At 31.8% G+C, this 17,429-nt stretch overlaps 2 protein-coding genes across 6 annotated transcripts in view; one reads left to right on the plus strand and one right to left on the minus strand.

Annotated features, from left to right (window-relative positions):
- The first annotated feature begins 223 nt into the window (after positions 1-223).
- LOC148614869 (uncharacterized) lies at positions 224-5,137 on the plus strand. Its single transcript, XM_088589341.1, has 2 exons — positions 224-520; positions 2,990-5,137. The coding sequence occupies exon 2, from the start codon at positions 2,993-2,995 to the stop codon at positions 4,679-4,681; it is 1,689 nt and encodes a 562-aa protein (XP_088445467.1). The 5' UTR covers positions 224-520; positions 2,990-2,992; the 3' UTR covers positions 4,682-5,137.
- Positions 5,138-7,495: 2,358 nt separating this feature from the next.
- Positions 7,496-17,429, minus strand: part of LOC148614870 (spermatogenesis-associated serine-rich protein 1-like) — a 41,273-nt gene continuing 31,339 nt past the window's right edge. For 3 of the 5 annotated variants that reach the window (XM_088589346.1, XM_088589349.1, XM_088589348.1), the window contains exons 4-7: positions 17,190-17,339; positions 16,725-16,848; positions 11,966-12,031; positions 7,496-10,507 (exon numbers count right to left, since the gene is read on the minus strand). In XM_088589346.1, coding sequence (XP_088445472.1) covers positions 10,366-10,507; positions 11,966-12,031; positions 16,725-16,848; positions 17,190-17,339 — 482 coding nt within the window. In that variant the 3' untranslated portion in view covers positions 7,496-10,365. The remainder of the gene's footprint in view (positions 10,508-11,965; positions 12,032-16,724; positions 16,849-17,189; positions 17,340-17,429) is intronic. The other 2 variants (XM_088589350.1, XM_088589351.1) reach the window with 1 other exon arrangement.

Below are 17,429 nucleotides of genomic sequence, written 5' to 3' on the forward strand. Positions count from 1 at the left end.
GTTCAGAAATTCTAATTACTGATCAAATAGAAACACATTAAATGTTCATCACTAAAATGGAAGTACAGACCTAGAAAGAACAATTTGTCAATACTGTTGTTATATATTTACATTTTAAATCAACATACATAGAACTTCTACTGTGGTCGATTTTAGTATGAATTATATCCCTATTTAAATGACACAAAGCCTTTCAAACGTATAATATTTTAACTACTTCTATTGAATAAATTGACGTCACAGCTCGTATTACTATCAAATATGCCAAGTTTGTGTTGTACAATCCGTGTCAAATGGTACTTTTAACGTTTACAAGCTTCCAAGGGGGTAGAAAATTGGTATTTGTTTGTTCATTCTACATGGAAACTTGGAATATTTAGACATCCTGATTTTAAAACAAGAACAGGACATTAATCACATGACGTAAGAAGTGGATGTCATTTGTGCGAGGAAAACTTTAAGACTTACATTTCTGGAGGGGAGTAATCCATATGTATTATTGCAGCAATTCCTCTTTTTAGTAAGTTACCTTAAAATAGTTCCATATTTTAGTTACGACTATATGTCCTGATTATCTTTTCTTTTTTTCCATGCATTCATGTTTCATTTTTTTTCAACTGAAATTCACTCATTGAAACAGTGTGTCTATTTTTTTTCAATCCATTTCATAACAAAGACATCCTTTCTCAATGTTGAATGTTCGTTTTTGATTAATTGCAACGAATAAAGAGAAATAAATTACAAAGAACGCGTTGAAATTCATTGAAATGGGAGATAACTTTATTATGTGCACATTTTTTTTTATTTGTTTTGGAACTTTAAAATCATTTTCTGAACAATCAATTGTCGAATGGTGAAAAATATGTTGTGCCACCCATATCTGATTTTTACATGCATGAACAGCCTCTTATTATAAGTAATTTATTTTGTCTTTCATTCCACTACCTATCATAATTCATAACCTTTTACATTTATGCCAATGTCTACTTTATAGTAAATAACAATATGCCTAGTTCACTGTCTAGTTAATGGATCATAACTAATAACACTGAAACCAGTGTACATATACAGGATACGTACCTGTTACATTTCAATTAGTACTACGATTAACCGTGTCGGCTCATTTGCTAATGCTTATTCAGAAACGATATCACATAAAAAGATATGCTGGCAAACAAGATTACATACAAATAGCTTTTAATACAACTATTCCCGACTTGCGGACCAACATTTTGTCAACATTTATCTCCCTTTGGAGCAGGTGTCTATTCGGAACACGTAAGGTTTTCCATCCGATATCGACGTTACTTTAAAAAATCTCGAAAGTCAAAAGGGAATTTCTCGTTCTACTGACCCTGCCATAAATTTTCTTTACCCGGGATACAAATGCAAATCATCCTTATGTAACCTACCAACAAAATGAAACACCCTGTAAATTTTAGAAACACCGTTGTGTTTGTCTGCTGCGGATTCCATTTTCATTCGAGTTACCTCTTTTTTCTGCACCCGAATCCGAACATCGATTAGAGAGACTTCGAAATTATACCTGCTATTACGGGAGGTAACTCTGCAAAAACAGAATAAAATATGGCTGCATCCCGAGCTCCGCAAGTAGGGAATACAAGCACCTATATTGAATATATACATGCAAAACATTCTCGTGAATTGTCATTCTATTGTAATCTCCATTATCATCCATTAAACTGTAATCGTCTAGTGCCTATGTCATTAAACTGTAATCGTCTAGTGTCATTAAAATGTATTTGTCTTAAAACTGTAATAGTCTTGTGTCTATGTCATTAAATGTAATTGTCCAATTTCAATATCATTAAACTGCAATCATGCTGTGTCTATGTCATTAAACTGTAACCGAGCGGTATTTATGCCATTAAACTGTTATCGTCCAATTTCTATGCAATTCATCTGTAATCATCCAATGTTTGTGTCATATATTTGTAAACTTCCAGTGACTGCCTTCTTAATTGCTACCGTTTAGGGTATACGTCAATGAACTGTTATCATCCAATGTCTACCGTTAAACTGAAATCGCCCAATACTACCGTTAAACTGATATCACCCAATTTCTACCACTAAACTGAAATCGTTCAGTGTCTGACATGAAACTGTTAACTCCCAGTATCTGCCTTTTAACTGTCATTGTTTAGGATCTATGCCATTGAACTGTAATCTTCCAATGTCTACCACTAAATTGAAATTATTCAGTGTCTGACATTAAACTGTAATCGTCCAGTGTCTATTTTCGTTATGTCAATTAATACTCTTAAAAACTGAGATGGCGGGATCAGGTGCGCCTAAAAAGAAAAGCATGGATCATTTTAAAGTTGTTTTTATGAACCCGATCTTTTATCGTCTCTCATAACTTATATCATGTATTCATTAAACGGTGTCTAAGGAAATACAGAACTTCAATGCAGAGGGAAAAACAAATTCTGTCTAAAATTATTTATAATCCTATCAATTACCATTAATTGGTTCATGCTTATGCTCAATAACTGCGATAATATATTTTAAAAAGAAAATAATAAATAATGCGAGGTGTCAGTTGCTTCGTTTTCCTATCTATCCATATATTCCCAACATGTGATCAACAATAGGAGATAAAATAAGATATGATAAAAAAAAAGTACTGCAATCTCTGCTGTGATCTACCTCTGTACTGAATGAAAGGTTTTTTGAGGTCATCTTTATTGTACATTAACCTCTACCGGTAACTATATTAGATAATATTTATTTTGAAATGATGTATAAACAAACACATCTGGATGGATTACATGAATTATTTTATTACAGAAGTTATTTTTGTATTGCTGGTGACATATTTTATATAGGCCTTGTGTTGGGTCGTAGGTAGCGATGAATACAAACCATTTGATGTTTTTTTTCGTAATGAGATTAATGGACTTCTCTTCTGCAACATATTCAATTTCTTTTAATTTCAAGATTTTTTCATTATTTACTCCCTTTCCAGACGATGGCAGAAAATGAAATGTGTGCATCATGTTTGAGAGATAAAGAAAAGTCGATAGCTAAACTGTGGTGCTACACTTGTTGGGAACCTAATTGTGAGTCGTGTGGCAAAGTTCATCGAAGGTTTTCCATACCACATACAGTTGTAGATATCAACAAGGTGCCGGAGACCGACAGAAGAATGTCAAAAACTTGTTCGACTCACTACGGACAAATATTGAATAGTTACTGCAGTAACCATGAAAAACTTGTATGTCCTGCTTGCACTAAAGAAATTCACAACAAATGCAAAGACATCGTATCGGTAGAGCTGGCAACTAAGGTAATCACAGATGGAATCGCCATTAAAAACCTTAAAACACGTATGGAGAACCAAATGATTGTTATCCATAATATAAGCGAGAATCTTACTCAATGCGGGGAAACACTTAACAAGGACAAAAGGTCAATCTTAGATGAAATATCAAAAATACGCGAAATGGTAAATTGTAAGTTAGATTTAATTGAAAAAGGGGTACTTCACAAATTTTATCAACTAGAACAAAATATTTCGGAAGGAAAAAAGGACTTAGAGAGGACTAAAAATACTACACAGTCTAATATAGAATCAATAGATAAAATTCCCAAAAATTTCAGTGATACATGGATATTCTATCAAGTAAAACATACGGAAGACATGCAAAATTCTTGTGAAAAGATCACAGATGGTCTCCGTAAAGACATGGATTCATTCAAATTAAACTCGGTACCTGCAAACTTTACAAGAAAATTGACAGACTTGTTTAGTTCTTTGGATGGAACTGGTTACGTTGACCAGTATTCAATGACCGACGATTTCATAAACTCAAGCAAAATTTCCATCGATATAAAGACGGCTTCAAAACTGCAGACTCTTGTTCCTACGAAGGGCTTTGTTTTTGGCGCGAGTTGTTTCACTGAAGATAACCGAATCGTACTCGCCGAATCAAAATGGGATTCCAAACATAAACTAAGCATATTCGACAGATCAGGACGTGCAGGTAGAATATCGATATCTCTTCCAGAGGAACCAAATAGAATTTGTCCCTTTGAAAAATCTCACATTTTGGTTACATGTAAAGGCAAGCTTCCGATATTAGTTGTGGATTCTAGATCAATTACAACAGAGATAAAGAGAATTAATCCCAGCATTGACAGACTATCACTGAAAGAAAAATTAAAATCGAGTGAGAGTTCATTTATATCTGCTAAAGGATCACAAATCTGGGTAAACATACAGTGTAGCACGGCAAAGAGAGACTACTCGTACATTTGTAATGTAAACAGTAACGGTGATATTCTTAAATCAATCAGTGCCCCAAGTGACATTTGCGATATGTGTTTCAATGTTAGAAACGACTCCTTTATTATGACACAAAGCGGTAAGAGTGATATTTTGGAGATATCTATTTCTGGCGATGAGAAACTATATTACCATAGCAGTGACCTATGCAGCCGGTGTATTATCGCTAGTGACTCTTCTGGTGGACTTTTTCTTTCCGAACCAAAGACCAATACAATTTATAAATTAAGATTCGGAGAAAAACGATCAGTTCTCTCTGGAAAGGATGGACCTGTAAATGTATCGTACATTAACTTTAACAACAGAAGCTGCGAACTCGTGGTAACAGGCGATGGAGGATGCAGCGTGAATGTTTTTCATGTACAAACATAACGTACAACGTGCCCGTCTAAAACTGGCCTTTTCTACAAGAGGAAGAATCAGAAGGTGATTCTGATGTGTTGTTTATGGATTTAACTAAAGAACTAATCGAAGATTACAATATCACTGTTATAAGGCCTACAAAACGAAAATTCTGTTTTTAACACACGATGAAATTGAATTAAGCACAACCAACTTCCCTTGGAAAATTAAAAAAAAACGAATAACTTTTGATAAGAAAAAAGAATCTCAACAAACGAAAAAAATATATATATAAAAAACAAAAGAAACAAACCAAAAGAAAACAAAAAAAATCAAAGGCATGGACTTTTGCTTTCCCTATGAAGCAGAACATGTATTATTTGCCTTGAACTTTCCGCACATTAAACTGAAAAACTTTGTGAACAAAATGTGTTTTTTTGTATTAATATTTTAGACATTAAATGTGCAAATCAGTCGAAATCATAACTTATGCCCAATTTCTTCAGAAGCTTTCTGTTCGATACCAAGTGTTAAAAGGATCTGTGTAAAGGAGCAATATCACCAAACTTTAATAGGACTGGGTGCATAACTTTTTGTATGTTTAAACGAATCTGGAGCTGGTATGTCAGTTAACTGCTAGTAGTCCTTTCTTTGTACATTTGTGTAATGGATACTAGTAATCAGTTTCTTAATTTCTGTTTTAACATGGAACTCAGACCTTTTTAAACTAATTTAAGGTGTGTTTAATTGTGTAATATTTTTTTCTCAAAATATTGCCACATTTAAAAAGGGGCTGTGATCACGGCGAATGATAATCAAGGCAACCAAGGTTCTAGCGGAAATCAAAAGAATGTAATACAGGGACAGAGACCACACATGGAAAAGTGACAAACACAACGAAGAACATAAAGCAACTAAAATAATACATATAAAGTAACAAAAGTAAATGAGCAACTCTGACTCCCTTAAAAACTGGGAGCATGGACCAGGTGCACCGGTAGTGTAAGCGTCCTATGCCTTTCTAGCAAGATCCACCGAGTTGCTCATAAAGTCATGTCCGGGGTAGACGAAAGAGGAAAGGAAACCTATGACAAAGAACTTTAACCTTTTGCACCTGTTCCAACTCAGGAATGTTTGGCTTATGTATGTATTAATTCGTGTTCACTGTCACTTTTATGTTGCTGGAGTATATGGGGACAACTATTTTGTTGTACCTGTGTGTAATGTTAAAGGGCCAGATGCAGCCTGCCCTCTGGTGTGAGGGTTTCCCCTTCATTCATTGAAGACCAATGTGTGGCCTTGGTTTGTTGTTTCTTTGATAAATTCACTATATACATTCTCATATAAATCTGGCTTTCATCTAGGAAATGTAAGACTTGATGCACAATACGTTTTACATGTATCACTTTCTGTCACGTGATGGCAAAGAAAAAATTTAAAAATGAATATTTTCATTACACAAAACATGAAAAAGTAGTATACCAAACACAGATATAATCATGCTCAAGCAGTACAATAAGATTTGTTTTCAAAGAAATGATAAGCAGACAGGCATGAAAAACATGCAATCAAATCAAAACTCTAAATACTGTGTAAGCAAGAACACAAAATACACTGCTTCAAATGGAATTAATGCAAATGCTTAAGTTGAATTACCTCTTTCAAGTCCCCCAACAATAACGGTATCTTTCATGCACATCTACAAAGGAAACTCAACATTCCAATAAAATTTAATTGAAACCCATTGAGTGGTTCAGGTGTTGAGCTTATTAGGTTTTCACATGTAAAACAATTAAGATGAATTATCTCCCTTTAGAGTACTCAGACAATAATATTATTCCTATATGCACATCTCTACATATGATGCCCAACCTTTCAATAGATATTCGTAAAAATCCATTGAGCAGTTTAGGTGCTGTTGAGCTTTCAAAGTTTTCACATATAAGACCATTAGAAATGGATAATCTCTTTTTGAATTCGTCAGACAAAAATGATGTTCCTTCATTCACATTTTCAATGATGCCTGAACTCCAAATAAAATCTCAAAATCCTTTGAATGGTTAAGGTGTTGAGCTTACAAGGTTATAACATTAAAACAATTGTGATAGATTATCTCCCTTTGGAGTCCTATGACATCAATTACACCATTGCTTATAATCATTATCATCATTTATCTGTAATCCATAATTTTTCCTTTGATCTTGTTGACAGATAAAAAACTTAATGTGCATTAAATTGGCTAAAAATGTAAAAATTTGAAGACTGATAAACAGAATAAAAGATATTTTTGATTTTGATGCTGACAAAATTATGTGAATTATGGCAACTTGGGCTTGTGAATATATGTCAGTAACAAAATAGAAAGTAACTATTATTCTATATTACAAATGGTATAACAGTTTTCTTTGTTCATTGGTTATTATGATCACATGATGCAAAGGATATACCATGTACATGAAGCCTTGTTTCTATTCTTAAATATATTGATGCTATACTTCCAAATTTAGACCCAGATATAAACAGTTCTGTTCCATAAGTACTCTCAGCCAATCACGAGGGTTGCGCTGCAGACGAAGCAGACAATAAGAAAATACATCATCAACATATGTATTATATAAATTAAGGACTGTCACTCAGTCAATATGTTATATATGAACCTGTTAGATTTAACTGACCTCGGACTTCGTCCTTAGTCTATATAATCTGAACAGGTACATATATAATGTATTGACTTTGTTAAAAGTCCATAATTGATAAATATTTAGTCTACTTTACAGTAGTGAGAAATCTATGAGTTTACACAATAACAAGGACCAAGTAAAGACAAACAAATGTGATACACAATCAACATATAAAGCATAGATTTATTTAGTTAACAACATGACAAACTGATAGAAGATACAAATAAATAAAAATATCTCCATTTGAAACTTACATTGTATTGGCAAAAAATATACTTTTATAAAAAATTGTATTACAGATCTAATGTGTAATTTAACCTCTTAAGTAGATAATATAAAATTTAAAAAAATGAATGGAAATACAAACACATCAATAATTGCAATATGGAAAACAAGATACAGACAAGAAACATTTAAAATTTACAAAGGGGGGCAATATAAGGTCAGACCGAAAAAGCTATGCAAAAGTCAGGTATAAGAAGGGAAGTCACCCCCAAAGAAAACCATGATGTAATTCTCATTTTGACAAAATAAATATTAGGAAATTTATCTATGAGAAATTTGTTAGAACATAACTATATGTTTCATACTAAATCACTATGCCAACAAAAAATACCAAATACCCTGCGTACCATGAATACAATAGGAAGGAAGGCACTGTTTTAAAGCAACTTTTGATAAAGAGAACAATAAGGGAAGGCATATTTTTTGGGGCTTTCTTATACCAGACATGATTTTATTCAGGATATGAGTGCTTAGGACAGGGATGTCTTTTTAAGCTTGAAGTTCAAGCAACCGCCTTGTTAACATGAAGGTAAGTGGGATACACTAAAACTACACACAAAATGTACATCCCCATCCTGCTAAAGTTGTATACCAATTATCCTCGCTTAAAAATGTAAGTGACTGGTGTAGATACAGAAAGGAGTAAAACTTGTAACACCTAAAAAGGGGGTTAATATTAAAATATTCTTTTGAGCTTTTGAACATCAATCTTCATTACTGCGCAACAATGTTAATATATTATAGCAATTTAATACATGTTGTCTTCTTTCAGAGACACACACAAAAAAAAAAAACACACACAAATAAACTCTGTTTACTCTTCAATATAAGAAATAAAAAAAACAACTATTGTTTCAAATTACAATGACATATCACAGACAGAATGGAATAAATAACAATAAAATATCAAACAAAGTAATAGATAAACACATATATCACAGTTTCATAATGAGGCAGATCTTAAAGTATTAATAAAAAGAATGTAAAATTTTGAGGGTGCATTTCATCCTTTTCATTATATTTAAATACTAGGCCACCTTGTCTTTGTTTTTACTGTACAACTGAAGGTAATAAACATTACAACCATCCCATTAAAAAATGGTAAAGTTTTGATGTACAGAAAATGTCTAAAAGAGATTAAATCAAGTACATGTGTAGTATATGGAAAAGATCAGACACAGCATGAGGATTTGAAAGCAAAATTTCCATTAAAAAAGAATTGATTGATACAGATGATTAAAGGAAGCCATTGATAGTCAATACAAGAAGCTTATACATTGCACAAACTGGTAAAATGCATATAAATATGTAAATAAAGGAATTAATTTAAAATTTTAATGTCTGATTATCAAGTTATAAGAAATCTATCTGAAGGTCATTTATAGAGTATATATTCATTTTCCCATTAAATGGAAAGCATCCTCTCTGGAGGTTTATATCATACATTTAGGCATTATAAATATAGAGTGCAAAATTATATTAAATTTGATAAATGACCTGGAAAGCTGGTTTTCATTTTGATGTCAAAGCTTAGTCATTTTTACACAAATTTGTTTTAAGTTCACTAAGGTGAACATAACAAGCATGGTTTATTTTATAATTTATTTTTTGAAATAATAACTTAACTACACTAAGGGATTGAGCAATTCATATGATGAGCCACACATAGTATATAGGGATCAGAGATAAAATAATGTATCAATTTGTATCTATAAATACATTAGTATCGAAAACCTCTACAGAGAAATACATTACACTATTTATCACAACCAGCATGTGTATAATATGAAAGATTTTCTAAAGATATTTCATGTAGTGTTGGTCAAATAAATTTGACTGGTGTTGCAAAGTTCACAAAGCTTTCATAAAAAATAAACACATAGAACAGGGCCTATATTTTGACCAATGACTTATCAGTCATAGGTGACAGAATAACACACTTAGTAATTATATGCAGTTCTCCTAGCAAAATTGCAAAATACCATATGGCTGACACTTGTTTCTGATAAAAATCACTGTTTTATTTTTTTAAGTTCTTTGTAACACACACTTCCTGGCGGAAAATTTGTTATATAGTGAAAAACCAGTCAAATCCAAAACCAGAATAAACTGGAAAATCTGTCTTCACCAGATATTATCATTAAGTAGCACTCCAGCAAAGAATCATGCAAAAATAGATATAAGGTTGGAAAGACTACATATTTTTAATTTTGATATTTTGTTTAAAATGCCTAAGTAAACAGAAAATTACATGTAGCTCTTCATAAAATCCATGTTAATGAGAGATAAAAATTACATAGAATGCACTGTAGAATTTAAAATTAAGGGAGATAACTCTGTGAATGAAACTAAAATACAATAGAAACCATTGGTTTTTCAATGTGAATTAACTCCTAAGAGCAGACAGATTGGAATGAATAATTATACATTTCATATAGACCTATAAAGCAACTTAATAACAAAAAAAAAATAAAAATATGTAGCCCTTTTTGGGGTGTATCACAATATAACTGAATTTGCATGATTCTTACAAAGACTGCTACTTAATACATTTTCAACCTTTTTGACCAAAACACAATCCCACACAAAAAAAACCCAAGTCCAAGTAAGGTTCAATTCAGACAAGTTTTACCATAAATAAATAATTACTACAAAACAGCAAAATACTGAGTAAAGTTATTGCATCCTGATATAACCAGATAACTAATACTGATATAACACCTTACAAAGTTATGGCAGTAAATATAATTATTTCTTATTAGAAGCAGCTACTTCTTCATTGTGTTGAATGATATTTAACGGTGTGGCAGGTTTCCATGTATCTAGACTTTTGACTACGTTAATTTCATCCTCCTTCTGTTTTCTTTTCTCTACCTCCTTGAATGAGTCTCTGAAATGAAGATTATTCTTCAGTTAGATATTCATGAAATTTATAAATGACTGTTATATGCATATTTTCTATAATGGATAACCACGAAAATATTTTGAAAACAAATGTGATAGAAATATATAGAAATATAAAATTGGTTGTGATGGAGTTTTAAAAAAATTATCTTAACATGTATATCAGAAAAAAAGTCATACAATTTATAAGTACATTTTGTACTCCATTATCTTTTCCATCTTCAATAAAAAGAGCTGAATGCACTTGTATTTTTAACAATACAGAATAAAATCAACTGAAAATATTTCAAGTCCGAGTGTCAATTTAATAGAAAAACAGAAAAGAGACAATATTTAAAGAAGTTTACTGTCATGAAACTTATGTTGAAAAATTTTTAAAAAATGTCCATGCATTTAGCTGCTGGTTATTGATATTAAGACATTTGTATTAATGAAATAACAGTAGAAATGTTGCAAAAATAAGAAGAAGATACATAGAAAAGAATTTCTAATAAAGAAATAAAACTGAGTTACAACATGCAAAGATTTCCTGGAATTCCCCCTTAGGAATTTCCAAAAGGAAATAAGCAGAATTCAAAACATTTCATTAAAACCCTTGTAATACATGCATTATAAACGTGCAATCGCAACAAACTATAACTTGAGCATACTATTACCACAAGAGAGTATGACAACAAAAGGAGATTATACCAAGAAAAGGAAAAAAAAGAAGTATGCATGCTTTTATATAAAAAAATGTTTTCAATATAAAGGTGTATTAGTACAATAAGTGCAGCTAGCAATGTCATCAAATTTTAGTCACAATGTTTATTAGCCATCCACTTGGAAAAGTATTTATCAAGAAAATTAGTGTGCTTTGAATCAGCAAGAGCCAAATATTATCTATGTAATTGATGTACAGTGTGTAAGTGTTAAGCTTTAGATTGAAATGATATTTTAGTACAGGTCCATCTAAGAATTATGTTGAAGGAGGTAAGTCCATAATTTTGTCAACTTTTTTAATGGTGTAAAGCCATCCAGTATTCCCCCAATTTGTAAACCAATAAAAGTATATAAAATGAAGAAGTACCAGGACGTGGCAGAAAATAATTGACTGATTATATTGTTATCTATAGTGAATCTTTTTTTCAAAATAATTCAACTTTGTTATTTGTACAAATTGCATTACTTTTCCAAATTAAAATACACTTCTTGTTTATATATTTATCATCAATGTGACCTTCTAAAATATTTAGGTTGCTTAGAAAGCTGATAAAAATTCTTAACTTATTGCCTATTTCTTAGGTGAACCTGTACTTCCACTGGTAATATCATAAACACAGTAGTAGCAGGCTAGTGTACAACTGAGATTATCTTTTAAAGTGACTAAATGTTTTGATAACATTGCTAGTTTTTCTCCAAAAACAATAAAGCTTAATTTTCCATGCATGCTATAACTTGGTACCTTTTAATGGTTGGAAGAGGCTGCAGGGGGACAAATGTATCTACTTTGTTTTTGCCATAGTTAGCACTGCAACAAACACACAACACATGGTTAAGCAATGGAAGTTTTACAACAATTATGGTAGCACATACATATACTAAGGAATACATTACTAATGACACAAACATGGAAGCATGTGCTAGGGAACAATTATGGTAGCACACAACAGTCATAATTTGATATGATGGGAATTGTACTTCTACAGCAAATAACCTAGTTAATTTTAGAAAAAAAAAGAGCTGGTCTTCCTTTACATATTTTGGGATAACTTGACTACTGACTTATTCATGTTAGCACAGATTTAAGGATAAATTTAATATAATACTGACACGTTCATGTTAGCACATAACTGACCATTACATAATAACTTCCTTAGGTATTTACATAGACAATTGGCAAGGGGTTTTTCGTCAGCAATTAAGTATATGTCTGATAGAATGTTTAAATCTCTTTTCAATTGCCCAGTAAACCACCTAAGAAAGGTAATGGCTATTTGATCCAGGGAAGACCAACCATATTCCCTGATGATAACTATGTTATTTGCCATAACACTTAATTATCTATGTAAGTGCTACTCTTACAATGGTTGAAGTTGGAATTCCATTCTTCTTTACTTGTAATACACCTATGAAACTATGGATGGAAATGTTGTGCCAACCAACATCAACCATTGCTGGAGTCATTTTAGCATAAACCGACACTTTGGGATAACTTTACTGACACATTCATGTTAGCACATACTATGGGATAACTTAAATACATTGTACTGACACATTAATTCATGTGTACAACTTAACTACAGACATATGCATGTTAGAACATATTTTGGGATAACCTTCTACTGACTTATTCATGTTAGCACACATTTAAGGATAAATTTAATATAATACTGACACATTAATGTTAGCACATAATTCAAAATGTTTTTCTACTGACATATTCATGTTAGCACATACTATAGGATAACAAAACTACTGAATATTCATGTTAGCACATTCTAGAGAATAACTTATCAACTGAAATCATAATTGGAGCATGGCATGGGTAAAGATTGTATAAAATACCATAACTTCAAAAATTAATGCATACATTTAAAATTGTGATTTTTTTACCAAAATGAATTTTTATATTCATTTTTGCATAATTTAGAACAAAATACTGCTTTCTACAAGACTAAGATCGGCAAATGATAATTAACTGTAGTGCTTGCAACATAGTCACATTTGCTGCAATAATTTTTTTTTAATTTACAGTACTGACATTATTTTGTAGTGACACTGTATCACATAAACTACTATTAACTAAATTATGTCAACACATGCATTATTGAATCTTTAAATACGACAATAATTATCTTTTCTCAGATATGCATATGCAAATGTTATCTATGTTTGCAACCAAACATTACAATTTTTTAACAGCAGTACTTGAATGAAGGTGTTTGTAATTTTCATGAACATTTTTTCTGTGGAGGAAAGGAATAAACAACTAGCATCAACCAAACATAAACTATTAGGGTAATCAAGGGAACTAAGGTTATAGCGGTAATCAAAAGAATGTAATCCAAGGACAAATACCAGACATGGAAAACAGACATACACAACAAAGAACATAAAGGTTTATGTAAGGGTTTATATATATATGGACAGGGCGCTGGAGGAACATCACATAAAAATTGACGGAAACTAGGACAAACTAATTATTGATTAAACCTTCAAACCAATAAAAATGTTTTCATCAAATGTCTATGACTGCCAGTGATCAAATATGAAGACCAACTTTTCATCACTGGTAGTTAATAAATTTTGATGAGCTTACATTTTCAAAATTCTCATGTAGATACATATTTTAAACCACATCTATCTGAAGGAAAATTAAACATATATTTTCTCCACTAACTCTTATATTTGGTTCAAAGTTACAAAAAAACTTTTGTTTTTATTCAAATTTTAATTACTGTCTACACAAGAAAAAGAGCATCAATGTATGTTAAATTTCCTTTCAAGTAATTCAAACAAATGTTCAAAAACATTCCACAAAACATATCTTTTTATATGCTGTATTTATAATGATAACATAGAAACATGTGCTTAACAGATTCAGTTTCTTGTGTAAGCAGCCAACAAATAAAGGATAGTTTTTGTGCAGTTAATATATACCGAATATTCATTTATTAGTTTTTACTTAACGATATGAAGGTTTAATTAGTTTCACACTTTGTTTCTGAGCACTGATATAGCTACCTGAATGTCCTGGGAAAAGAGAATTCAATTGTTTATAAAATAACCATTTTTTTTGCAATGACAATAGATGTTGTTCCTTTAAATGGATTTGTTTCCTTTCATTAACATTTTAATGCCAAAATCACTTTTCAGTAGGTCAAAATGTTTTGTTTACAGTCTGTTTATATGATTTAAGTTTTCCATCAAAATCTTTGTCAAAGTTTTCTTAACAAAGTTTTTTTACTGTGTAAACCAGTATCAAAAACTTTGACTTGAATAAAGTTTGACCAATCAAAATGAGTTTTCAGAATAACAACAAGAGGCTCCCAGGAGCCTGAATCGCTCACCTGGTTGAATTTTGCCTTTCAAGGGCAATAAATTAAACAAGAAGTTGTCCAACAATTTTGACTCAAGAAAACTTTGATAGGACTTATCATAAGAATCATTTCAGTAAAGGATATTCTAAATCACAGTTTTCAAGACATTTGCTGCAAACTGTAAAAAAAAAACTGTCATTTTCCCCTGTCAAGGGCAATAACTCTTATAAGAAGGCGTCTGACAAATTTTATGCCTGATGACTTTTGTAGTCCTAAAAATAAGAATCATTTCAGCTATTGAAAGAATTTGGCTAAACCTAATGGTTTTGGAGATATATGCGAAATACTATTGTCTGACCCCTATGTTCTATTTTTAGTAACAGTGGCCATGTTTTTCGACGGATCAAAAAACCCCACTTCAGTTCTATGCTGGATACCTCAAGGAACACTTATACAAAGTTTTGTTTCAATTGGTAAAATAGTGTCAGAGAAGAAGATTTTTGAAAGAAATAACATTAAAAATAGCAAAAAACTTCGAAAAAGGGCAATAACACATGCAGTGTGGGAAACCACCACTCGCCAGCTCGCCAAATACGAATACATGTGTAATTTGGAGAGTTCTCATTAGCTTACACTCGTCAATTTGGTGACAGTCATTTGATTTCCAAGGAAAGTTAACCAGCCAACAGGTTATTTAGTTAAACATCCGTTAACAACATACATTAAAAACATGTTCCCTACATTTTAAGAAGTTTAGCTTTAGATCTAATATGTCAAGTGAATTTTGGCATGATATGCACAGTTTTATTGATGTAAAGCATTGTTCACGATCTGCCATTTTAATTTCTGGTAAACGGGATGTGCCAAAACCTACGCGACGGACCCGATCTCGAATTAGTATTCAAACGAAATTATCTTGGTAATTTATGATATGTTACCTTAAATTTATTTGTTTATTGTCAAAATAAAAAATGAACAAGAAGCAATGATCAATATTTTCTTGTTTCATAATGATGAATCAGTTGAAATATAATTTTATTTTTAAAATATGAGTTCAGAAATAGAGTACTTATTGTACATGAGAAACTTCAAAGGGAGGAAATATTCGAAATTGGAAAAGTTTTTGATAAATTTAATTTAAAAACAAATGAAAAGATATTGAAGAAAGAAAAAGAAATGCAGAAGATAGTCAAATCCAAGAGAAAACAGATGATAGTACAGACAAAAAAAAAAACCAAAAAAATTTGGCTAGCAAGATCAATATTCCACTAGCCAGAATGGCAAGTTTGGAAAAAATGGTTTCCCACACTGTACATGGCTTAATAGATTAAAATGAAAATTTGACCGCAGATAGATCTCATCATGCTGAACACTTTTACCCATGTCAGAATTTGGATCAACCTAACCGTTTTGGAGATATATGCGAAAAACTATTGTCTGACCCCTATCTTCTATTTTTAGTAACTGCGGCCATTTTTTTCAATGGATCAAAAATCCCCATACAAATTTTATGCAGGATATCCCAAAGAACATTCATACCAAGTGTGGTTCCAATTGGTCAAGTAGGGTCAGAGGAGAAGATTTTTGAAAGAAGTAACATAAAAAATAGCCAAAAACGTTGAAAAAGGGCAATAACTCCAACATGGCTTAATAGATTAAAATGAAAATTTGACCACAGATAGATCTCATCATGCTGAACACTTTTATCTAGTCAGGATTGGGCTTAACCTAATGGTTTTGGAGATATATGCAAAAAACTATTGTCTGACCCCTATCTTCTTTTTTTAGTAATGACGGCCATGTTTTTTGACAGATCAAAAATCCCCACTACAGTTCTATGCAGGATACCCCAAGAAACACTCATACCAAGTTTGGTTCCAATTGGTCAAGTAGTTTCAGAAGAGAAGAGTTTTGAAAAATTAATAACGACGACGACGGACTCCAAATGATGGCAATAGCTCACGTGGGCTTCGGCCAGGTGAGCTAATAAAAAACAAATAGCATGTGCCTGATTTCTATCCTGTTCAAATGACATATTTCATTACTGAACTTTGAACATGTAAACAACAGTCAACTTTGACCAAAGATTTTATCAGAAACTTCGATCGTGTAAACACGCCTTTAGTTATTTGTCATGAAACATAATCTTTTGGTTTTTTTTTATAACATTGTAATATTTACCCAAACTGTGGGAGAGGAAGCGAAGATCCTACTCTATGGAAACCCGGACTATACTCTGGCGCCTGATAATTTTTATCCCCCTCTGATGCATAAGATATACCATTCCTCTTGTCAATCGTCACCTCTGTAGAATAAAACCAAAGATATGCCATTGCATAATTAGGTGGTAATTAGCAACATGTATAAACATTCAAAATATTTTTTAGAGGTTAGAACTTTTAACTAAGTTACCAGCAAATACAAAGTCTTATTTGAAAGATCTTTCACTTACACTTAAAGTTACTGTCTGGAAATGGATAATGTCTAAGATAATGAAGACACCTTAGAACAAAATGTACCATTATATAACTACAATTTTTGTGACTGAATAAAAGTCAAAATAGTGCAAAGTTCAGTGCTGTATGTTACAGGGCCTGCTAAGAACACTGTAAAGGCAAGTGAAATTTAAGCTGATGAAGCAAATACCTCTCCTTCCTCGTCCATACAGCATTCTATGTGTTATTTCATCTGAAGATGTATCTGTAGCTTTATGAACACCATTAAATGTACATTTCATGCCCTTGCTTGATAGCCCAGGGTCTAACAACCATTCATTGTCTGTTTGTCTGTATGTATCTATAAAATATTTCAAAAAAAAAAGTTGCATATGGCCTGAAAAGATGAGTCAGAAATTATTATATTATATTTTATCTATCACTGTGATTT

Source organism: Perna viridis, chromosome 6 (genome assembly GCF_037379345.1).
Source record: "Perna viridis isolate PV_CMFRI_1.1 ecotype Kerala chromosome 6, ASM3737934v1, whole genome shotgun sequence".
NCBI classification, from domain to species: domain Eukaryota; kingdom Metazoa; phylum Mollusca; class Bivalvia; order Mytilida; family Mytilidae; genus Perna; species Perna viridis.

What these genes read in the sequence shown, in the direction of transcription:
- LOC148614869 (XM_088589341.1), top strand. Translation starts at nt 2,993, where the DNA reads ATGGCAGAAAATGAAATGTGTGCATCATGTTTGAGAGATAAAGAAAAG.